This window comes from Spermophilus citellus (genome assembly GCF_964194105.1).
Source record: "Spermophilus citellus genome assembly, chromosome: 19".
NCBI lineage: Eukaryota > Metazoa > Chordata > Mammalia > Rodentia > Sciuridae > Spermophilus > Spermophilus citellus.
In genome coordinates, this window is record NC_138201.1 from 21148019 (window position 1) to 21172351 (window position 24333).

Consider the following 24333-nt stretch of genomic DNA (forward strand, 5'->3'; position numbering starts at 1 on the left):
GGAGTCTGACGTGGGCCTCACTGGACCATGTCCTAATTGAAGTGTTGACTGAGCCATGTTCCTTCTGGAGGCTGAGGCAGGAGGATTGCAAGGAGGAGGCCAGCCTCATCAGCTTAGCAAAGTTTAAATTAAAAAAAAAAATTAAAAGGACTGGGGACGAGGCTCCATGGTTAAGCACCCCTGGGTTCAATCCCTACCTGATTCTAGCCAATTGCTCTTCAGAAAGGTTGGATCAGTTGACAGTCCCCCCAAGAGTATAGGAAAGTCCTTATGGATGGCCCCAATTGTCCCCGTTATTTGTGTAACTTTTTTCGCGTGGGTGGGGTTTGTTTTGTTTTTGTTTGAAAATCTGCTAAATGACAAATGGCACTTGTGGTTTGCCGTCTCGGTTGGTTGGATCGTAGACGAGGGCATGTTTTCTTTTCATAACTTTATCGAATTTCTTCCTGAGTGGATGGTGCATTTTCCCCGTGGGTTATTTGTCTTGTTTTCTTATTGATTTTCGGGAACACTTTACATGTGATGGATAATGACGGTTCCTTCATTACATGCACAGCCGAGACTCCTAATCTATTGTCCGTCTTTTAAATTTGTTTAGAGCATCTTTTTTTTTTTTTTTTTTTTTTGCTCAGCCGAAGTGGTAGCTTTTCGTGGAGCCCAACAAATTAATCTTTTTCCTTTTGTCACCTGGGCAACGCTTAGGAGATAAAGCACAGTCGTACATTTTTAATCCTGGTTTTTAGAAGTCCAGTTCACAGTCAGCGGGAAAGCACCAAAGAGTGTGGCTAGTGGTCAGTGGGGGGGACTGGGGAGAAGATCAACCCTCCCAGGACACAGCCCTAGTGACCCACTTCCTCCAATAGGTCCCATCTCCTAGTTGTTCATTCAATTAATTAATTAATTCACTTAGTGGATTAATCCACTAATGAGAGCAGAGCCCTAATGATCCAGTCATTGCCTAAAATCCCCCCACCTCTGCATTGGGGACCAACCTCATCCAGGGACACTTAACCCCTGAGCCCCGTCCCCAGCCCCTTTTTATATTTTATTGAGAGACAGGGTCTCACTGAGTCGCTTAGGGCCTCGCTAAGTGGCGGAGGCTGGCCTCCACCTTGCGATCCTCCTGCCTCAGCCTCCTGAGCTGCTAAGATGTCTTCCAAAATCCGGGGTTTCCTTCTGACATAAAGCGGAGCATGTGGCTTCCCAAGGGAAAGACTACATTACCCAGCCCCCTTTGCAGCTAGACCCGGTCATGTGACCATGACCGTGGGTTATGAGTGGATGAGTCGGCTTCTCGGGCATTTTCCCTTAGGAGACAGCTAAGAAGCACCTTTGCCCTTTCCATTCACGTCTTCTTTCCTGCTTCCTGGGATGGAGACACAATGGTAAGGCTGTAGCTGCCCTCTTGGGTTGTGAGGTGGTTTCTCCAGGAGCCCTAAGAACAGAAAAAGTCTTGATCTCTGTCATCCAGAAGCGACTGAGCGGCCCCCAAACCTCTTCCCTCTGAATTTTCACAGGGCAGAAGGATGTGCAGATTTCCAAGGAAGCGAATTCCCACCTCTCTGTCTCACTTCTCAATCGAATAGGTCTGTAATAACTTGGTTAAGGACTCCTGGTCCATTTCCTCTAACGCCACATTAAAAAAAATCTCCCCCAAAGCAGGTGGCGGTGGTGCACGCCGGTCATCCCTGCGGGCTTGGGAGGCTGAGGCAGGAGGATCGCAAGTTGGAGGCCAGATACCCCACATCGTGGTCATTTTTCATTGCTGTCTAGTATTCCACGGTGTGAATACAAAACCAACCCTTGAAAGCTCACATTACGGTGGCCTCAGGGGTAGTTGGACCTTGTCCGCGGCTGCTCAGACATCCCTGTAGGAGTGGGCTTTTCTTTACTGTGACCGATATACCTGAGGAGGAAAAGTTAGGGAGTAAAGATGGACGGTAAAGATTTAGCGATTCCTGGCTCGTAGTTTCAGAGGATGAGTCCATGTGTTTGTCCTTAGGGCCTCACTGAGTTGCTGAGGCTGGGTTTGAACTCACAATCCTCCTGCCTCAGCCTCCCGAGCTGCTAAGATCATCATGTTACAAAGGTTTGGTGGAGGAAGGATGCTCCGCCTCGTGATGTGCCCAGGACACTCCAGGACCTGTAGGTTCCATAGCTGACCAGGAGGTAGTCCCAGAAAGTGACGTTTAGGCAAAGACCTAATGTAATTGAGGGAGCCATGTGAATAGAATAGCAGCATAAAGGAAAGCGTCGGTGCAAATGTCCTGGGGTGGATGTGTGTCAGCTGGTGCAAATGTCCTGGGGTGGATGTGTGTCAGCTGGTGCAAATGTCCTGGGAGGTGTCCCCAGAGCTCCCGTGGGAGGTGATGTAGGAAGGTCCAGAAGAGGAGTGAGGGGAAAAGATATTTTGCTTTCCATCTTTTGCCGCAACGTATGCAACCTCAGCGAATTTCCTGACCCATTTCATAAAATGTGAAAGGGCATCAGATGAAAGTCCCTCTGTGGAGTGACCGCTTCAAAGGACAAGCGCATTTGTAAATTGGACAGTCACCCATTGCCCACCCTTCCGTGTGCCTCAGCTGACACTTCAATCGCCTGAGGAGTGCGACCTTTCCTAGAACGTGTTGATATTTGGCTAAGACTAAATAGATATATTTTTAAAAATGGCATTTATAACTATTTGTGTAAAATTTAGAAATTTATTGACGGGACCTGGCTGAATGTATTTTGAATTTCCACAGCTCCGAGTGAGATTGAGCACCTTTTTGTTCACTCCAGAGCTGTTTCTGTTTTCTTCCCTCAAAGTTTTCTATCCATAGCCTTTACCATTTCTTTTTCTTATTGATTTGTAGGCACTCTTTACATAGCGTGTTCCCAGATGAGTGTGTGCGCCTCTTCTTTAAGAAGTGTTCTTTAGTCCCACTGATTATCGGTCGGAATTAACAGATTCTGTTTGTGGGGGCCTGTCCCTCTACCACAGCCAGGGACTATGTCTGGGTTTATTCCACGTCCCTGCAGACGGGAATGGTGGAGCCGTGTCTGATTCTTTTCCTAGACGGATTCAGTTCCTGAGCTCGGTTCAATAGGGTGGATCCAGGGTACATTGCCTTACGGTGCTATCTGGGACATTACTTAAAAGTGCTGATGAGCGGCTGCAGGGGCACATGCCTGTGAGCCCAGTGAGTCTGGTGGCCGAGGCAGGAGGATCACAAGTTGGAGGCCAGCCTCAGTCAGCACCTCAACAAGACCCTCAGCCACTTAGCAAGACCATCTCAAAATAAAAAAAAAAAAAATTAAAAAGAAAGACCTGAGGATGGAGCTCAGTGGTCAAGTGCCACTGCGTTCGATCCCGAGTAATAATAATAAAAATAAAAATTAATAATAATAATATAAAAGTGCTGACTGGATTAATCCATTAAGTAATTAATCGCTAAATGGTTTGCAGTATCTGGAGGGAGAAAGATATTGGAAGTGCCAATATTGGGAGAAAAGCCCAACAGGGTCATCATCTCAACCCCTGAGCCCCGTCCCCAGCCCCTTTTTCTATTTTATTGAGAGACAGGGTCTCGCTGAGTCGCTCAGGGCCTCTCGCTAAGTGGCGGAGGCTGGCCTCCACCTTGCGATCCTCCCGCCTCAGCCTCCTGAGCTGCTGGGATTGCAAGCAGGCACCACCGTGCCCTGGCAGCCATGAATCTTTGTATGTGAAATCTCCCACTTCAAAACGCTGGCAAAGATCAGTCCCTGGATACACCCCTGAGACTCTGGGCTGCCGATTTGCAAAGCTCGAATTTGGAAAGTGTTTTGAGAAACACGTGCTCCTACACGACACCCACAACAATCCTGGAGAGAGGTGTGTGCAGGGGGGGCAGAAGCCAAGGCTCAGGGTGGGAAAGTGGCTCGACTCAGCCCGTGTGACTGGGAGGGGTCTGTCGGGGGCTGGGAGTGACAGGGGAAGTGGACTCCTAGACCCCCGGCTCTTCTTCTGGGAAGAAATTTGAGCATTTCTGGGGAGATTTGGAGCCAAGGCTCAGAGCTTTGGGCCAAGGTCCTCTTCCAGGCTTGGCCTGGTGCCCACTGAGCGCCTTCCAGAGCAGAGACGGGCAGGCCGTGTGTCCTCGGCTTGAGATCTCTTGCTGTCTGAGTCCCATGCCCTGTCATTGATCACCGCCGCCTCCTGACACCTCTGGTCTAATTATCTCGTATGATGAGTGAAGTGTCACCCAGCAGCACAGGTCTCCCCAGGGAGGCCGAGGCTCCTGGAGACCCAGGCAAGAAGTGTTTCCAACTCCCCTCCACCCCAGCTCGAGGGGCCTTGGTGACTCAGTCCCCCTCAACCCCACGGCCTTGTGGGCTGTGGGTTGGAGCAGATCTGTGGGAGGGTGGTCCTCGCTGAGTGATTCCTGCAAATCAAGAAAGGAGAAGAGAGTCAGCAGCACCCACAGAGCCTCCTCGGGAGGCCATCTCCTTATTCCCAAAGCTCCCAGCGGCTGGGGAGGCTGAGGCAGGAGGATCGCAAGGTGGAGGCAGCCTCAGCCACTTAGCGAGGCCCTGAGCGACTCAGCGAGACCCTGTCTCTCAATAAAATAGAAAAAGGGGCTGGGGACGGGGATCAGGGGTGGAGTGGTCCTGGGTCCAATCTGAACAGAAGGAAGGCCACACACAGTCCCTGAGAGACGGAAGAAGGAAACGGGGGACCCACCGGCGGAGGTCACCAAGTTCTTCTGTAGGTTTCCAAAGGAGTTTGGCTTTTATTCTAAAGTCAACTGGGTGCGTTTTCAGAAATGGGTTTTTGGTGACCCATGAAGCTGGTCAGTTCCTGTCTAGAATTTCTGGTCTTTCCATCCAACCTTTCAACAAACACTTATGGAGCACCTACTGTATACCATACTGACCCAGGGGCCCCAAACAAAAAGTTCCTGCTTCTGGACCAAGGGACCCCCTCCCCCTGGTCGCCTTCCTGGGCGACTCGGGTGCAGATGGCTCGCTTAGAGTCCACTGGGGACGCCCGCAGCCGCCAGGTGGCACTGTGCGCTCGCTCATGGGCCGCGGCCCGGGGGTCTCCAAGCGCAGACGGGACCCGAGAGGGGGAGGGACCCGGGGGGGCGGGGTCGGCGCCGCAGGTTGGGTGACTTTGGGTTTGACCTGCCTGGAGATGAGCTAATCCCGCCGTATAATAGACTCGGGGGAGATAGGGAAAATGGCTGAGGCGCTATCTACGTCGCCATGGGGACCATCGCGCGCGCGCGCACGGGCGGGGCGCAGGGCTGGAAAAATACAGCCTTTGTCGGCGGCGCGTGTCACTCACAGCGCAGGGACCTCAGGCAGCCAGGCTCGGCGGCTCCCTTGTCCCAGCTTCAGGGTTTAGAGCGGAGGGGCAGTGGGGACCGAGACCCCTGGGTCAGTATGGTATACAGTAGGTGCTCCATAAGTGTCCCCAAACTCCTGGACTCACTCCTCTTGGCTCCATAGCCAGTTTCTGCCACCAACATGGCACATCCCACTGTCCCCCCCACCCGTACCCCCGCGCACGCCCCTCTCTGTCCCTGTAGGAGTCTACACTCCTACAAGCACCCGGTCAGGCCTGTCCTCTCACCCTCTTGCTGTGCACCTGGGCACACTTGGGCTGAAAGACGCATCTTCAGGACGCATTTTCCCGGGTGCACACCCCAGCCACACGCTGACACGTGCATTCACCTCCCACCGATGCGCATGCTCTGCAGCTTGCAAGCCCCCCCAAAACGCACCAAGCGTGCACCCCACTCTCCCTCGCGACTGCCACGCCCCCTTTCTGGTGTGTGTCCCCGCTCCAAAGCATCCTGGAAGGGGTGACATGCATTGAGGCATGCCAACGCAAGCTTGCACCATCATTTTTTTTTTTTTTTGGCCCCAGGGTCAGTATGGCATACAGTAGGTGCTCCATAAGTGTTTGTTGAAAAGCTGCAAATTCCAGACAGGAGCTGACTTGCCCAAAGACCCCCAGGGTGCCAGGCCCGTCCCCAAGCGCGTCTTTCCGTGCGCGAGCTCTCCAAGGCCATCTCCAGGCGCTCCTCAGGCCCCCAAGGTTGGGACACGTGCGCTTCCTTGCAGGACGCATGTCTGACACCCTGGCACACGCATACCCACGTCTCTCCCCCGTGTGCTGAGCGTCCACTCCGTCGCTGGCCTTCCAAAGGCGCCCGGGCTACAGTCTCTGCCCCGGGAGAGCGCACACTCGGGTGGCCCCTGCGCGCAGGCTGGAGGTGGAGGCGCGCTGGGCGCAGGGCGCTCCGACGGTGCCCCCCGCGGATGGCTATCTGGCTGCCCATCAGCGCGCGGATCTGCGGTGGTAAATGCTGCATTCGATGGCGGGTGCATTTGTTGTGCGCTCTCTGAAAGGGCTCCGATAATCTGGAAGGCAGAGATAAGGAACACCATTTATTCCGCGGCACTTTGGAAACAATTCCCAACCTGTACAACCCCATTCTCGGGCAGCCTCCGGGAGCCGGGCAGATAACGATTGGCTATTCATTATCTTCGCCGGGAACAAAGATTAGCCGGCCGAGATGAAAAATTACCCCGGACAGCGGCACAGCCCCGCACTGGACCCCCCCTGCCCGCTGTCGCCACCGCCTCTTGGGTGCCCCGCCCGGCCGCACGACTTCTGCGCTCACGCCCTGGCCTCCTCCTGAGACTCAGCCTCCTGCGCTCTCCTGGGCGTCCCCCCGCCAGGCCCAGCCCCGGGTCTCTGTGTGTCTGTCCATCCACCAAGACCATCCTCTTTCCTTGGTGTGGCCACTCCTCTGTCTCTTTGCTGTGGTCCCTTTTCGCTTCTTTCCTGGGACCCTGAACAGCCTCTGTCTTCCCTCTCTATCTAGATCTTTTTCTTTTCTTTTCTTTTTTTTTTTTTTGGAAGGGGGGGACTCGGGATGGAACTCAGGGGTGCTCCACCACGGAGCCACATCGCAGCCCGTTTGACTATTTTATTTAAACACAGAATCTCGCTGAGTTGCTTAGAGCCTTTTTTTAAGTTGCTGAGACTGGCCTCCAACTTGCAATCCTCCTGCCTCGGCCTCCCCAGCTGCTGGGATGGCAAGCAGGCACCACAGGAACTTGACTATCTTTTTCTAGTTTCTGTCTGTCTCTGGTTAACAGTTTCTCTGCCGTTAGTCCCGTCTCTCTGATCCTTTCTGCCACTTGTTATTTATTTCGGAGGGTCCCCCCAGCCTCTAACCCCCATCCCTCTCTGTTACTTAAAAAAAATTAATAATAATAATAATAATAATTGTCCTTGGGGCTGCCTGTCTTTCTGAGTGTCAATTTCTCTCCATCGAACCCACTCTGGACTGACTTCTCCAAAGCCTCCTCCTCCCACCGGCCCTCTGAAGGCCATGGCCAGACTCAAATCCACAGACTGCGACCATCCAGCCCAAGAGGCGGACAGTGGTGTGGGATGGGGGGGGGGCTGGACCTTGAACCTGCCCCCCTCCCCTGCAAGGGAACAAGACTAAACTAGAAAAGGTCCTGCAGTCACCTGGGGCCCCCAGAATGATTTGCTCTGAGCTCCAGGACCTGGCCCTCCCCAACAGGGACAGTTGGGGGGGGGGAGGTTGAAAGCCGGTGGTCCCAGGGAGACTACCTCATTAGAGCAGTTATTCAGCATGGTGCTGGCGACGGCAGATAAGCCTTATCAGCTCATCTCCCCCTCCCACAGACAGACGGAAAGGGCCCGGGCGAATGGCACCCTGGAGCTCAGCTGGCTGTGTGCCCCGATGGTTTGGAGAGGTGCAGATACCCTCATGCGCCTTCAGGATGGACCAACTCTGTCACCCGGGGACATCCACATCCCAGACCCAGAGAGAGTAGCCCTGGGCAGAGTTACACACCCAGTTCCAAGATCCAGCCAGCCTCTCGATCGACGGGGGGAACCCGTCCCCACAAATACAGAGGCAGGCCACCCCCAGTCCCCATCGATTTCCTACTAGAGATGGACACAGATGTGGAGACGCATCTGCCTGCACGCGCCCCCTCCCCAGCGGCCCCCCTCCCCCCCTTCAAAGTTCCACGTTGATACTTAACGCTGGACAGGCAGACAGACAGACAGACAGACACCCAGGAGAAGGCGTACCCAGGTTCCCAGAAACACCCTCGATAAGCAGAATTACACGTGGAGAGCCACACTGTAATGACCACACACAGATCTGTGCACTCAGGGCGCCCAGACAAAACTGCTTCACATGGACAAAGGGGGACACTCAAGTCATTTACAAACACTTGGAAAGACCCACCTGCTTCTGATCCCAGAAACTCAGGCACAGGGACACACTCCCAGTCCCTCAGACAGACTTTCCCTGGGTGACAATAAAAACCAGTGCTCTAAAAAAAAAAAAAAAAAAAAAAAAAAAAGTCACTCAGTGACCTACGGCCCAGTACACAAACTCTCAGGAATCCGCAAGAAGAAATGGATGCATGACTATCGTTGGTTTTGCAAATATTTTTTGGGCAGACTCCAGCAGGACACAGCGAGTCACGTGCTTGGAGCAACAGAGTTACCGCCAGATTTGGAGAGAGACTCATCACTATCATCTCAGTGGCTCGGGAGGCTGAGGCAGGAGGATCGCAAGTTCAAAGCCAGCCTCAGCCATGGGGAGGCCCTAAGCCACTCAGGGAGACCCTGTCTCTAAATAAAATGCAAAATAGGGCTGTGATGGGGCTCAGGGGTTAAGCACCCCTGGACTCAATCCCTGGTACCCCCCCCCCAAAAAAAAAACCCCAGAAAGACCCATCAATGGCAGGTGCTAGAGATGGGGGGACAGACCCACTCTCTCTCTGGGCCCATGACTACAGATTTTCCCAGTCGTTCCAGGGCAAAGCACTTTCTCTTTGAACCTAAGGCCACTGTGCCCCTAAGTAACTGAAATGGGAAGGGTGCGCAGAGGGCACTGGATCATTTAATTCCTTGATAGGGGCCCTTGTTGCTACAAGAACTACATTTCCGTCCAGGACAAACCCAGAAGCCCTCTGGGCAGGGGACTCTCCTCCCCAACCTTCTAAGGACAAGCGGCCCGGCTCCATTTTTCGCCTTCTGTAGCCTGAGATGGGGCTGGAGACTGCACAAACTCCATTCCCCAAATGTTCAGGTCCCCCTCCAGAGTGGGGAAACTGGGGGGGCTTGCCCTCTCTACTTCACCAAAGCAGCTTGGGAGTGGTGTGTGAGTGTGTGCCAGAGTGTGGAGGGACATTTGAGTGGATGCACTCACATTTGTGTTGTGTTGGTGTGACCCAGATCGCCGGTTTGGGGGCCAGCCACTGAGCCACGGTGGCACCCACGCACGTGTGAGTGTCCCTGTGGGCACTGGTTGGAGTGGATTGGAGAAGGAAGAGAAGCGACTGTGGCCGTGCGTGGGTCAGTGTGTGTGTGTGTGTGTGTGTGTGTGTGTGTGCCCATGGTCCCCCCATGGTCCCCAGGGAGACTTTCAGAAGAGAGCCATCATCGCAGGCTCTCTGAGCGCTGCGTCCCTGGGATCAAGAGCCGGGACGCGCGTGTGTGTGTGCGCCCGGGAGAGGGCGGGAGTGGCTTGGAGTGTGCATCAGTGTCTAGTGGCCCTCTGGCCGGCCAGGCTGGCGACTGGACCTGGCAGACTGGGGCGCAGAGCCCGGGGGCACGCTCCTGCCCCCCTGCGGCGCTCCAGCAACCCCTCCCCGGGGTGGGGGGGGTGTCCAAATAAAACCCAGCAGCGCTGCGGGCCAGGAGGGAGGGAAGAACGCGACAGAGGTGGCTAGCCAGCACCGAGGAGGCTCCTCGCTCGCCCTAGCCGGCCACCCCACCCGCTTGGGTCGCGCATAAGGCGGACAAAAGCAGCCGGATGCGCACCATGCGGTGGCTGGGCGCGCCTCTTGGCCTAGGCTGGTGAGCGCTGCCACTCCGCGCGCGCGCGCCCCGGGTGCCACGCACCGCACCGCACCGCCACCGAGTTCCCTGATCCGTTCGGACCCCATCCGCCTGGGGGCGCCGCGCACTGCGACTCACCGACTCACCGGGGTAAGTTCCCTCCAAGGCCACCCGCCTGTCCCGGGCCTTTCCAATTCCGGGGTTGGCACCTTTGCGTCCCGGGGCCCCTACGTTTGGGGCTCTCCCTGGATTTGCCAGCGGCTCTAACTTCAAATCCCAAGGCCTGATCTGGCTGTTCCCAGTTGCATTTTTTTTTTTTTTTTTTTTTTTGGAGACCTGGGAACAGCAGCAGGCCCGCCTGGGGCCTTCCTGCTTTGCCATGGCTCAGAGCGCAGGGCCTGGAGAGCTCAGCCTTCCCTAGAGCTCCGCGAAGCGCTCCCCCTCCCGGTTCCGGGAGATGGAGCCTTTGTCTCGGCGGGTCCCTCACCCCGGGGCCGCTGCAGCCGATGCGCCAGAGCCGGGGACCGCTGAGCCGGCGGCTGCACCTGCCGGCTGGTCCCGTGCGCCGGCTTTGCGCGGCTTAACCCGGCTCGCTCCTGCGTGCGCCCCCGCGTGACGCACCCCGCCGCCTTTTATCCAGTGTGGCTGGGGGGGGGGTGCAGGTGGGGGACAGTGCCCGATCTGGAAGTCTCCCCCCCTCTTGTCCCAAGCCGGGAGGGAGTCAGAATCCGTTTTGTGGCATTTCAATCCCCGCGGGGCGCGGGGGATCTGCAGCCGGGAGGCGGAGGAGGCCGGACCCGGGGGCCTTTAGATTCAGCTCCGGTGGAGAGGCCAGGCTTGGATGGGGAGGGCGGAGTTGACCCAGCTGCAAAAGGAAAGGTCCCCGCGTTCAGGATCGGCGGGTTTGGTGGCTGCATGTTTCCCAAGCAAGAAAAAAAAATTTTCGTTGGTTTTGGAAAAAAGAAAAAAAATAGCTACATCTGTCCGGGGTTGGGAACATCTGGCTCCGGGTCTACGCAGCATCCCGCGCTGGGATTCGTTTAAAAGCAAGCAGGATTCAGGAACCAGGTAGGGTGAAAGCGACTGGCCAGGCGTCTGGAGAGCGTGTCCCAGCCGGGTTGACGAATTGCAAACAAATGGCGTCTAACGAAACGGATTTAGCAGTTGCCAAGGGTCTGTTCAGCCAGGGGCTCTGGGTAGCACCCGAGCTGTTAGGAGGAGGAGGTTAGCCTCGCAGGCGGATTGCCGCAGGTCTCAGGTGACCCCCCCTGTCCCCAGGAGGTGGAGGTTGGAACCCGGTAAGGAGATCTAGAATCTCCCCAGGTGCCTCGGGTTCAGGCCGTGAGGTCCACTAAGACCGTCCGCCCCAGTCTCTAGTCTCCAAAGGAATCAGTATGAAAGGGCAGAGCCCGCTTCCTAAGGAGGCCCAGGAAGAGGACACGGAAGGTGGGGTGGGGTGGAGTGAGGGTGAAAGAGGAGGCCAGGACCCCAGAAAGAGCAAGCCTCCTGATTTGTTAAAAAAAAAAAAAAAGAGAGAGAGAGGGTGCTAGAACCCCCTCTTGGGGGGAACCTCTGGAGGGCTGGCCAGAGCCTGAGCAGGTCTGAGTACCCAGTCTAGAGGGACTTCTGAAGCTTACTAATGACCCTACTTCCTCCCCAGGATCTTTCGAGATTTATTGGCAGTGTGGTCAAGTAAAAGTCCCCCCCCCCAAAAAAAAAGAAAGATGTCGGAAAATGGGGGTTCCTTGAACCCCCACACACACCTTTCTTGCAGGCTAATTAGCTGCTCATAGGAAAAGCCTAGAAAAATTAAAAGGCAAACTTATGATCCTAAAGGGGCCACCTCGGATGAGTGAGGTTTAAACAAAGGGCCCAGAGGGGGATTTGGATCCAAGTGGGAGACCTGGGCAGTAGCCACCGGGTCTGGCATTTGGCAGCCTTTTTGTAGAAGCGAGGTCCTGCTCTAGAGCCGGGCCTGGATGAGTCGGGGGCCCTGGACTGTCGTGTAGAACCATCTCTGGGGCCGATGGTGGGGGGGAGTATGCTTCCTGGGGAAATCCCTTGAAAAGGGCTGTTCTCCAATTCCATTTTTTTTTTTTCTCGGCCAACCTTCCTCAGTCGCCGTAAAAAAAAAAAAAAAAAATCTTGTCTCAGTGTAAAGAACGTGACAGCTCCTTAGTGTGATCAAAAGCAGCATTTTGCTCAGGATGGAACAAGACCAAAGTCAAAAATGGACCAGGAGGATTTTATCCCTCTGGTCCCGAGGACACCATCATCCGATGCATAAAGTGGAATGAATCTGCTCTGATTGGGGATGGGGGGTGACGGTCACCTCAATACCGGAGCCCGGGGCTGATCCAGGGGACTGACCTGGCTGGCCATCGCTGCTGGAGGTTTGCTGGAGTCTAGAAGTGGCAGAATTGTCTGGCAGGCCTAGCGGGTGAGGCTTTGGAAGATTGTCCGTCCGTCCGTCTGGCTCATGCATATATGGAGAGCGCAGGCCCCCAGTTTATAGGCCATCTCAGCTGATGGCTACCGGGCGTGGCACTTGGCTGTCCCAGGCGGGTTCCTTCCTGGCTGGAAAACTCAGCGATCCCGCATCCAACGCAGGAGTCCACACCTCGGTGGAGGCTCAGGCCAGGCCAGCTGGCTGCTTGCAGTTTGCAGAAAGGCATCTCCAAGGGTCTCCAGGGACCTGGCGGAATCCCCTTGTTCTTTGGATTCGCTTTGCGCCCAGAGCGCGGGCAGCCGGGCCGGTGCGGGTCTCGGGAGGCCCCTACTCAAGCGTCGCCTAACCGCCCGGCTAAGCGGCTGCGATTTTCTGAGCTGCCGATCGGGGTAATTGAATCTCCTCCTGCGCTTTGCTCTCTGCCAGGCCGGCGACAGCGCTTGGGGTGAGGCTTGGAGAGGGGACCTGGACCAGCCGATCCCCCCCCCCTTTGGAGGGACCGAGACCCCATCCCTGTAGCTGAAATTGCATCCCCCTGTCCCTGCACCCCAGATGGAGAAGATCATTGAAACCCAACGTTGGGGACAAAAAAAATAAAGGCGAATTACCTGCTTTCCCGGGTGCTCCGAGCTGCCCACCTCCGTTTGCGATCGTGGCCGGGGCGAGACGCTTCCGCTCGGCTCCGGCGATCACCGCCCCGCGGCGGGTACGGCTTCCCGCGGCTGAGTCCCTGCCTGGTTCCAGCTCGGTGGCTTTGCAGAACAAGGCGCGCGGGGGGGGGGGACGTGTCTCAGGCCGTGGGGGTCTTGGAGAGGCTCCTGTTCAGGCCCAAAGGGGCTCCAAGCTCCGTGGCGATCTCATTTGACGCGTGGAGGCAGGATCGGGAGCTGCAGGAGGGGAGACAGGCGTGGGGCTCCGGCCGGACCGAGCGCCTGGTGGGGAGCGCGCACCTGGAGTCCCGGAGGTCACTCACCTGCCACGCTGCGTCCCCCCGAGGCCCGGAGCCAGCGGCCTTGCGCTCCCGTTCCGCGGCTCCCCGGCTCCCCCGCGCGCCCTTCTGGGGCGGACGCCAGCCTCCTCTCCCGAGGAACGGAATTCCAAGCAGCCCAGGCCCCGCGCTCTCCGGAATGGAAAGGATCGGGAAGGACGCAGCGGGTGGCCAGGGGCGCCTGGAGGGTCCCCTCTGGCCGGGTTTCCAGCTCCATGGAGCTCTGCCTCCCCCAGCCCCGTGCCTCTACCTGCGCCGGGGCCTCGGACCAACAGACTCCAGACGCACAGGCAGGAGAGGAGGCCCCAGCCAGGAGCCTGCGCCCCCCATTTGGCGCTGCCTGGTGCTGGTCTGGGAGGGGGTGACCGGGGCGCGCCCCGAGGATCTTGAGCCTGGGCCCGGCGCCCCCCGAAGCCACGGGGACCGAGGGCTTTCCTCCCTCCTCGGATTATTAAAAAGTTCATTTCCTGGCGAATCGGGTGACGTCAGGGGCCCGGCGTCGCGGTGGCGGGGCCGCCGGGGCCGGAGAAGCCGCCTCCAGTTACCCAATTACCGACTGTCAATCCCGCCGCCCCTCCCCCACTCTCGGTGTGTAAAGGGGGGGTGGTCGGGACCCCAGCCCTCCTCCTGCCCCCCACCCAGGTCCCACCTGGGATCCTGCTGGATGGGTACCCCGTCGTGGGCCCAGCCAGGGGACAGGAGCTGGAGGGTCTCCACGACCCCTCCTCCCATCACCCCGCACCTGTTTAGGTTCCCCCAAATCTCTTTAGGGGGGATCCCCTCTGTCCTCGGTCACAGGGTCCTTTTGGCACCTCGGTCTCTCTGCTCTCTGGACAGTGGGTGGCAGCTAGATGGGCGCACCCGGCCCCATGGAGCCCCAGAGATGGATCCCCTGGATGGAGGTGTGTGCGTCCCCCCCCCCTTCCAGGTGACCAGGGGGACGCAGTGCTCAGAGACCACCGCCTGCCCCCTCCCCGGGGATCGCCTCCGGGGAGTTAAAACAAAATGCCTTCTTTCTGCCCCGGGGCATGTTCCTGGAGCCAAGGCTGGCGCCAGTCCGGGTCTCCTCGGCCTCGCCCCAGGCTGTTCAGCCCGGTGGTCTGCGAAGGCCACGCCCGGGGAGAGGAATGACCCACCCCCTTTGTGGAGCCGCCGGCCAGGCCACCTCCACGGGCTCAGGCACAGCCCAGAGCGGCCGTGTGTCCCCAGGCCCAGGTGCCCTCCAGGGCCGGCTAGTTCCTGCGGCTGTCCACTCCTGCTGTCCCAACAGCTGCCCTTGGAGTCCTCCCCTCCCCCTCCCCCCGCCCAGGCAGCCCCCAGAGTCGGGGGAGGGAACGATCTGGATCTGGGAAGGTAGTTGGGCTCCGAGTGACCACGGTCAGTGGGAAAAGAGGTGGGACTTCCTCCGAGAGAGTGGAGGGACCAGGGTCCCCAAGAGGAGGACACCCGGACAGGGTGCAAGGGCCGGGCTACTGGGAAGAAAGGGGGACCCAGTGAATGGTTAGTGACTGCGAGAGGGGACCCGGTTGGAGGGATCCGATAGTGTCCCCAAGAAGGGACCCGCGAGTGAGGGTCCCTGGAGGGGGGCGTTGGCAGCAGGGGCTGCCGGGAGGGCGCTGGGAGGGGGCCCCCGCCAACCGAGGGGGCCCGCCCGCGGGTCAGTCCGGGAGTCCAGCGGACCGGGAGTTGCGGGCTCAGCCAATGGGAGGCGGAGGCTGGGCGGCGCGCGGCGCTGATTGGCTGGCGCCGGCTTCTTAGGCGTGCGCGGCCCCCGCTTCATGTCTGTGCAGGAGTCGGCAGCTGGCGCCAGGGCGGCCGGAGGATGCCGAGGGGCCGCAGCCGGGCGGGCCCGAGGCCGAGGCGCGCGCTGTCCCCCTCCCCTACCCCGTGAGCCCCACCGGCCACCGACGCGCTGTGGCTGGGCCAGCCACCCCCGGGACGGTCGTGGGTGCTCCCGCACTTTCTACTGCTGGGTTCCCTCCCTCCCTGCGGCGCTGCGTGTGTAAGTTTGGGGTGCGGAGCGGACGTAGGGTGGGGGGAGCTTGGGGGTGGCTCCTAGTTTTGGAGGGGTCCCTGCTGGGGTCCAGGCTGCCGTGTGATCGCTTCGCTGCGCCTCGATGGGGGGGTCCAGATGGTGCCACTTGGGAGTGCGCTCGGGGGGCTTTGGCGCTCAGCCCGAGGGGCTGCGTGTGCGTGTTTTGGGGACGGGGAGGGGGTCGCGATCGGGAAGGGGCACCCTCGGCCAAGTGTAGGTGTGTCCGTGTCGCTGGAGTCCTGCGTCCCCGTGGGGGTCCGGGCTCGCGTCTCCAACTTTTTTTTAGCCCGAGTGCGTGCGTTGGTGTCCCAGGAGGGTGGGGGGCTCCGTAGACTTAAGTGCCTTCTGGGGAGCGTTTGTTTAGGGTCACCGGGTGTCAGGGCTCGTCCCCGGTCTGTGACCCCCCGGAGGCTTCGGGATCGCGGGGGTCACCCTGTGAGTGTGCGTGGCCGAACCCCCTCCCCCGCCTTCCTTTCGTTTTGAACCTTTTGCGCTTTCCTCCCACCCGGGGACCGGTCCTGCGCGGGGGGCTCCGTGACGCGCGCGCGACGCCGAGTGGTGGGACTTGGAAGGGGGTCAGACATTAGCCGTCAGTCTCCGACCCCCCTCCTCCTTCCTTCTGTCGCCCAGGGCCGCGGCCACCTCCTCCCAGATCCCGAGCCGCTGCCTCCACCGCCGCGGGCCATGGAGGTGGCGCCGGAGCAGCCTCGCTGGATGGCGCACCCCGCGGTGCTGAATGCTCAGCACCCCGACTCGCACCACCCGGGGCTGGCGCACAACTACATGGAGCCGGCTCAGCTGCTGCCCCCGGACGAAGTGGACGTCTTCTTTAATCACCTCGATTCGCAGGGCAACCCCTACTACGCCAACCCGGCCCATGCGCGGGCACGCGTCTCCTACAGCCCGGCGCACGGTGAGCCTGGGGCCTGGGGCTGCTGGGGGACTGGGAAGCCCAGGCTCCGCGCGCCAGGCCAGGCCAGGGAGGGGGTGGCCGAGCCGGGCTGGCCGCTTCCCGGATGTGGGATCCGCAGGAATCGGAGAAGCTAAGAAAATCGGGCTGAGAAAGATCAGGGGGGACACTGGCCCCTTGGAGACGACCTGGAACCTGGAGGGCTTTGCCCCATTTCCAGCTGGCCCCTGGACCCCCCGGGGTGGTGGTGGGGATCCTTCTGGGCGCCACTTGTCCTTTAACTGGGGACTGACATTCCTGATTCTTAGCGGGGTGATGTTTCTGGTTTTCTCTGCTGGTCGGTGGTGGATGGGGATGGCGTGATTCTGAGTCCCCACCCTGATCCCCCATCCCTCTTCACGCAGCTCGCCTGACCGGAGGCCAGATGTGCCGTCCCCACTTGCTGCACAGCCCCGGGTTGCCCTGGCTGGATGGGGGCAAAGCAGCCCTGTCGGCCGCGGCCGCGCACCACCACAATCCCTGGACCGTTAGCCCCTTTTCCAAGACCCCCCTGCACCCCTCAGCTGCTGGAGGCCCTGGAGGACCCCTCTCCGTCTACCCAGGGGCGGCTGGAGGCAGCGGGGGAGGCAGCGGAGGCTCGGTGGCCTCCCTCACCCCCACGGCAGCCCACTCTGGTTCCCATCTCTTCGGCTTCCCACCGACGCCACCCAAAGAGGTGTCTCCAGACCCGAGCGCCACGGGGGCCGCCTCCCCGGCCTCGTCTTCTGCTGGGGGCAGCGCAGCAGCCCGGGGGGAGGACAAGGACGGTGTCAAGTACCAAGTGTCGCTGACCGACAGCATGAAATTGGAGGGCGGTAGCCCTTTGCGCCCAGGTCTGGCCACCATGGGCACGCAGCCTGCCACCCACCACCCCATCCCCACCTACCCTTCCTATGTGCCCGCCGCTGCGCACGAATATGGCAGCGGACTCTTCCACCCAGGGGGCTTTTTGGGTGGCCCAGCGTCAAGCTTCACCCCGAAGCAGCGGAGCAAGGCACGATCGTGCTCAGGTAAGTTCAGGCCCCTGGGGTTTGGTGAACCGGCGCGCGCGCTTTTTGGCTTTGGCCGCAGGGGCTTGGATTTGGGAGAGGCACCGTGTCACCCTCCTAAGCTGACAGAATGGGATCAAAGGGAGCCTGAAACTTTTGCTCAGGAGCCAAAGTTCCCTTTCCCCACCCGCCATCCCCTCTCCAAGGTTGACCCGAGCGCATGACGAGAGTCCCCTTTCCCTCTCTTTGAGTCCCCTGAAAACTCAAGGCACCCTGGTGGTTGGAAGTGCAAGAAGGCGCCGGGCGCCTTAGGTGAGGTCGGCCACTCCTGGGGACATGTGTGTACGTGAGTCTTGGGAGCTTTTCAAAGTCTCCAGACCCTAAAGGAATCTGGTTTTCTAACTCAAGTCCCATCTTGAAATCTGATGGCTCCTGATCTCCTTGGGAGATTTTTTTCCCCCCAAAGCAAAATTCCCAAGACTTGTCCCCCCACCCCCTCAGCCACCCCGCATGCCCTTCACTCTCCCTCCCTGAGGGCTACAGCTAGGGGACAAGTGGACGCAGCAGCCACGGGTACCCGCACCGCTTGGCCAGCAGTGGCCAGATCAAACTAGGATTCTCCAGGAATGTGGCCTTGGGGCAATGACCTGTGGCTAGCACCAAGTTCCAGCGGTCTCCATCTCCTCCCCAATCCCTTTAGAGTCAGGGAGAAGGGAAAAGATTTTTCTAAGTTTTTTTTTTTTTAATTTTATTTTAAACTCTGGAGTCTCCTAACCAAAGCGTCCCTTTCTGGGACACCCTGGCCACTTTAGTTTTGAACTCAATCAGGAAGAATTTCTCAGGGAATGTGACAGCAAGTCCCCTGCTTGATGGCCGCAGGGTCCCCACTCTGCTGGCTCTCTCTATTCCTCCAAGTTTGTTTGGTGTGTGATTTGCAATCCAGATGGTCATGAAAAAAAACAAAACCAAACCAAAAAATAACAAGAAACAACTCACTAAACAACTAAGAAAGAAAAACAACAACCCCACCCCCCCTCCAAGTCGAACACGAAAGGAACTTTCTATTTATTCTATTTGAAAGAGCAATAACCTCAATCCCTGTCCAGGTCTGAATTCTTAGGGTATCTAGGAGAAAAGTTGGGGGGAATTTTTCCTTCTGATCCACAACTCAAGTTGGGGAGCCAAGGGCTCCCCGAGATGGCAGATGGAGTTGGGGAAACAGATCAGGCAGGGTCCCCCTCTGGGGAGGGGACAAAGGCGTCCTAGATCCAGCTATGGGACGCCTGTTCTGCTCTGTCTGGGCAAGTCTGGCCTGGCTTTGGGCTGCCAGGGGGCTCCCTCCCTGTGACCTTGTCCGTGAAGGGGGACCCGCATCTCTCCCTGCCCTCTGTCCAGAAGGCCGAGAGTGTGTCAACTGCGGAGCCACAGCCACCCCTCTGTGGCGGCGAGATGGGACCGGTCACTACCTGTGCAATGCCTGCGGGCTGTATCACAAGATGAACGGGCAGAACCGACCCCTGATCAAACCCAAGCGGAGACTGGTAGGAGTGGGGTACCTGGGACGGAGATGGGGGGACTGCACCCCAGGGTGGAGGGAGGGAGGACACCCTCTTGAAATTTTTTTAATTCTTAAAAATCATCTTGGGGGGAGCCAGGCGCGCACCAGTTATCCTAGCAACTGGGGGGTGGGGGCCGGGGCAGGAGGATTGCAAGTTGGAGGCCAGCCTCAGCAAAAGCGAGGTCTATTCTAAGCAATTTAGCGAGACTCGGTCTCTCAATAAAATGCAAAATAGGGCTGGGGATGGGGCTCAGTGGTTGCGTGACCCTGAGTTCAATCCCTGTTTTTTTTTTTTTTCAAAAAGAAAAAAAAATCATTTTGGGGATCAGTTTGGGTCGGATCATCCTTGCCAGATTTTTTTTCTTTTTTTTAGTCTAGATTTCTTTCTGTGCAACCCACCAGGTACCCTCATGCCTCTCAGCTTGCAGGGGGTAGAGGCAGGGATCCCACAAACCAAGTGTCTAAAGGTCTCCAACCTTGTCCTCTGGCCTCTACTTAACTCTTCCAAAAAAAAAAGAATAATAATAATAACTAATTTAAAAAAAATAAGGCCATGAAGTAATTTTCCCTGTGGCCGGCCCTGGTGGCCCTCTCCTGTTCCCAACACAAGCACTTTGTGCTTATTTAAATAAAACACACACACACACACACACACACACACACACACACACCAGCCACCCCCCTCCAAAAAAAAAAAAAAACCTTTATTATTATTTTTTCCATAGAGTCACCTATACTGGGTATTTTCATTTGAGTGATTTTGAAAAAAAAAAAAAATTAGTGGCCTTTCGGATCTCCTGTTGAAGTTTCCTATCCGGACACATCTGCAGCCCAAAGATAAGGAAACTCAGTGTATCTGTTTCCGGACTCTGCAAAGGGTTTTAGAGGTGGCTCAGGCTAGGTCCTGCCTCTCGCTGGGCTGTTTTGAAATTTCTAATACCCTCCACTGTGCAAATAATGCGTAAAATGCTAAGAATAATAAATATATATATTTTTTTGCAGGGCCAAGTGATTTATGAGGGCTTAAATCGTTTGCTTGCTTTGGGGGGTCCCCCCTTTCCCCCCCCCTTGGAGGGAGGGTGCAGGGAGAGGCTGGGAAGGGGAGGGAGGTAGGTAGGGGTGGAGGCTGAGGCTGGTGGCCCCTGAGTCAGAATTCCAGTTTCAGGGACTGACTGAGTCATGGAGACCCCTCCCTGCCCCAGCCGGGCGGCTGTCCCTGGTCCCCTCTGTGACCTCAGCCTCCTCCTACCCCCACGCTGGCTGCTTGGTGACTTTAGTCTGGGGTTCTCTGGGAAGTTTTGGGGGAGCCCTGGAGTAGGTAGAGCTGGGAAAGAGCGGTTGGGGACAAGATCCTCCTTCGCAGCCTCCCCGCTGGGCCTGTCCTGGGGACAGGGACTCAGGGAAGGGGGCGGGGCTTCGGGTTAGCACTATTACTCTGGGGTCTGGGGACATCAGACCGCAGGGATCATTCTTAGGGAGATGGAGGTGTCTTCCTACACTCTCCGGGGGGGACCCTAGCCTTGGGCCACCTGGAACTATTGATCACTAGAAATGTCCCCATTTAAAAAAAATTGCATCTTAAAATGTATTAAGTGACAGTAAACTTTCATTTTAAATAGCCCCAGGGGGCGAATCGGTGGCTGTAGGGGACAGAGGAGCCCCGCACTCTCTAAATCTGGGCAGCTGGCTACGGGGTCTCCCTGCCCTGGTCTCAGGGACACGGATGACTCATCCAGGATTTTTTTTAATTTTATTTTTCTTTCTTTCTTTTTTTTTTTCTTTAGTTGTAGATGGACACAATACTTTTATGTTATTAATTTATTTCCAGGCGGTGCTGGGGATCGAACCCAGGGCCTCCCACGTGCTAGGCCAGCGCTCTCCCACTGAGCCACCGCCCCAGACCCTCACCCAGAATTTATTTTATTCTTTTGGGTGGTGGGGAGTTACCAGGGATTGAACTCAGGGGCCCTCGACCACTGAGCCCCATCTCCAGCCCTTTTTGTATTTTTATTTAGAGACAGGGTCCCGCTGAGTTGCTGAGGACCTCCCTAAGTGGCTGAGGTTGGCCTCCACCTGGCGATCCTCCTGCCTCAGCCTCCGGAGCCGCTAGGATTCCAGGCCCTGGGGTTCTGTGATCCTCCGCTCCATTTAGTTCCCAGCTTCTAAAATGCCCTGGTTTTGAGCTGCCTGATGCCCGGGCTCTGAGATTCCCCCGGTTCTCAGCTGGCGGTGGCAGAGGGGGAGGGGAGGCTGGGGACGGGTGGCCGCTGCAGTGGCGGGCGGAGGGAGGTCGAGGCGGGGGCGTGGGAGCCCAGCCCGCTGACGCCGCCCCTCCGCTCCCAGTCGGCCGCCCGGAGAGCTGGCACCTGTTGTGCGAATTGTCAGACGACAACCACCACCTTATGGCGCCGGAATGCCAACGGGGACCCGGTGTGCAACGCCTGTGGCCTCTACTACAAGCTGCACAATGTGAGTCCGCCGCCCCGCCCCTCCCCGGGGGACCTGAGCTCTTTGTGCTGCCCGGGCGCGACGGTCCCCTCCCGGCCACAATCTCCAGTTTGGCTTGGCTTGGGAAGCCGCTGTCGCCTGCCAGAGTCACCAGGAGGGCTGCGCCTAGGAAAGGGGAGGGGCTGCTCTGAGCAGCTCTGGGGGGGGGGGATCAGGGTCACGGTCAAGGTCAGGGTCAGGGTCAGGGGAGGATCTGGGGGTGCAGGGGGCGGAGGGCTGCGCCTAGGAAAGGGGAGGGGCTGCTCTGAGCAGCTCTGGGGGGGGGGATCAGGGTCACGGTCAAGGTCAGGGTCAGGGGAAGATCTGGGGGCGCAGGGGGCGGAGGGCTGCGCCTAGGAAAGGGGAGGGGCTGCTCTGAGCAGCTCTGGGGGGGGGATCAGGGTCACGGTCAAGGTCAGGGTCAGGGGAAGATCTGGGGGCGCAGGGGGCGGAGGGCTGCGCCTAGGAAAGGGGAGGGGCTGCTCTGAGCAGCTCTGGGGGGGGAGGGGATCAGGGTCACGGTCAAGGTCAGGGTCAGGGTCAGGGGAGGATCTGGGGGTGCAGGGGACGGGCAGCGAGGTGACCTAGGGACTGGGGGGTGTGGCTGGGGTGTGGCCACCCGATCAAGACACCCTTCCTGAAATGGCCATAGGGAGTTTGATGGGCATGGAAGGGGCGTGGCTAAGAGCACCGTTCCACGCCCCTGGAGACCACGCCCCTGGAGACCACGCCCCTGGAGACCACGCCCCCCGGAGACCACGCCCCCTGGAGACCCCTGACTCCCCAATGCGGGTCTCCTATGTCCCCTGCAGAAGCAGCCAGTTAGGGGATCTGGTCCTGGGAGGGGATCTGGTTCTGGGCAGGGGACAGTCCCCAGCCCCTCCCCCGCCCCTCCCCCACCCTCTGTCCCCTTCACGTGTCGCGGTGGTCCCTGTCCCAGGTTAACCGGCCGCTGACCATGAAGAAGGAGGGAATCCAGACCCGCAATCGGAAGATGTCCAACAAGTCCAAGAAGAGCAAGAAGGGGACCGAGGGTCTGGAGGAGCTGTCCAGGTGCATGCAGGACAAGTCGTCGCCCTTCAGCGCCGCCGCCCTGGCAGGACACATGGCCCCCGTGGGTCACCTCCCGCCCTTCAGCCACTCGGGACACATCCTGCCCACGCCCACGCCCATCCACCCTTCCTCCAGTCTCTCCTTTGGCCACCCCCACCCCTCCAGCATGGTGACCGCCATGGGCTAGGGGACAAGCCACCCCGCTGGACAGAGACAGATGGACAGACAGAGGCGGGTGGCCCTTGCAGGGCACGCAGCTCCCAGGAATGGGAGGTGGGGGGACCTGTCCCTTCCGCTGCCCCCCGCCCTTCTCTGGACACTGACACCAGCCCAGCCGGAGCCGAAAGCCACCTCCTCCTCACCTTGGAAGGCCACCACACCCGGGGCCCCAGCAGCCTGTCTGCAAGTTACTGTGAATATTTTTCACCTGGGCTGGGAGGTGGCCCGTCCAGGTGACATTTCCTTCATGAACAAGGTTCAGAGAGTGCAAAAAAAAAAAAAAAAAAAAAAGACCCTTTATGGTGACAGAGGTAAGGACATTGTGGTCTCTAGGGGACCAGGGCTCTGGGGGACAGGTGTCTGCAAATCTCAGCCTGTGTCCTGGGCTGAGCCAAGGCCAAGAGGGGTTGCTGGTGGTTGGTGGCAGTGACCAGGGGACACCAGCCTTGTGCACCCTGAGAGCTGGCCGGGCCCTAGAAGGCAGAGACAATCGCGGGCGGTCCCCACAGAGGTTCCCAGGCCGGGGCGGGTCACAGGAAGGAAACAACATTTTTCTTGAAAGGGGAAACGTCTCCCCAGATCGCTCCCTCGGCTTTAAGACCATAGCTGGACCGAGATCCCCGTATGTATGTGCCCTTGACGGGGCCCAAAGCCAGGATTGGCCTCCATTCTCTGCCAGGTAGATCTCTGTAAATACATCCTTTTTCTGACCACTCCCCCTTTCCCATTCTGAGACAAAGAAGAAACTATTAAAAATGAAAAAAAAATCAAACTGCATACGTTGAACTCACCCATGAGTTAATTATCTTATTTTGAAACTCGTTTTTGGGGGTCCAATTAATGATAGGTGACCCACAAGAGCCCTGCTATATATATATATATATTAAAAAAAATACAAACCAATGGGGGAGCTTGGAGATGATTTCTGGAAAGTTCTTGGATCCCACAAATCCTAGCAGGAGAGCTGGGAGTACCAGCAACGGCGGAGCTGCTCTTGGTTTTGGGGGGCAGTGGCAGGCTGGTGGGGGACATCTGGGCTGGCAGGAATGGGGGTTGAGTCAGTCCCCTCTGGGGTCCCCTGGTTTTTGTGTGTGGCCCTCTGGACCCTTCCAAGGTACAGCTGTACATAGACATGTCCTAAGCTTAAGAGTTCTGTAGGTGGTGATCTTGGGGGTGCAGTGGCCCGAGAGGGGACCGTCCCCCACCCCCGTCCCCAGCTCTGGAAGACACCTGTCCACCAAGTGCCATGTCTTGGGCTGGGGAAATCACCGCACCCCAGAAAGTAACTTATTTTGTACTAGTATCCGCCTGAGAAAAAAAAGAATCGGCAGTATTTTCTGTTTTTCTGTTTTATTTGGGCTTGTTTTATTTTGGATTTAGTGAACTAAGTTATTGTTAATTATGTACAACATTTATATATTGTCTGTAAAAAAATTGTATGCTACCCGCCTATCCTTAAAAGTGAATACTGTTAAGAATAATAAAAAAAATACTTTTTTTGTGAATCGCTCTATAACCTGTTTGGTGGGGTCCCCCCAGGGGACACCCCAGGAGAGGGACTGGGTGGGGTGTGTCTGATGCTTCACCATTTAAAAATTTTTTTTTAAATTTTTTAAAAATTGTTTTGCATCTGGGGGTTTCTTGAAAAATCCAAACCTGACACCCAGTTACTTCTCCCCAGGGACATTTCTGATCTCTGAGATACCTGGTCACCACTGTTCACTGACCAACCTGA

The 24333-nt window shown here is 57.7% G+C and overlaps 1 protein-coding gene and 1 long non-coding RNA gene across 4 annotated transcripts; one reads left to right on the forward strand and one right to left on the reverse strand.

Moving 5' to 3' along the window:
• Window positions 1-4592: 4592 nt before the first annotated feature.
• On the reverse strand, window positions 4593-13439 carry LOC308638474. The gene is made up of 3 exons (XR_014019848.1): window positions 13294-13439; window positions 12929-13207; window positions 4593-6390 (listed from the first exon to the last, which is right to left on the reverse strand). It is a non-coding gene; the product is annotated as an uncharacterized lncRNA (long non-coding RNA).
• Window positions 9727-23922, forward strand: GATA2 (GATA binding protein 2). 3 transcript variants are annotated; one of them, XM_081275956.1, is made up of 6 exons: window positions 9727-10021; window positions 15974-16256; window positions 16658-17302; window positions 18677-18822; window positions 21183-21308; window positions 22267-23922. In XM_081275956.1, the coding sequence occupies exons 2-6, from the start codon at window positions 16028-16030 to the stop codon at window positions 22564-22566; spliced, it is 1446 nt and encodes a 481-aa protein (XP_081132082.1). In that variant the 5' UTR covers window positions 9727-10021; window positions 15974-16027; the 3' UTR covers window positions 22567-23922. The 3 variants fall into 3 exon arrangements, with proteins under 3 accessions (XP_081132082.1, XP_081132081.1, XP_081132083.1); XM_081275955.1 differs by lacking the exon at window positions 9727-10021 and adding an exon at window positions 15151-15310; XM_081275957.1 differs by lacking the exon at window positions 9727-10021 and adding an exon at window positions 15151-15310 and having other exon boundaries at window positions 18680-18822.
• Window positions 23923-24333: the final 411 nt, after the last annotated feature.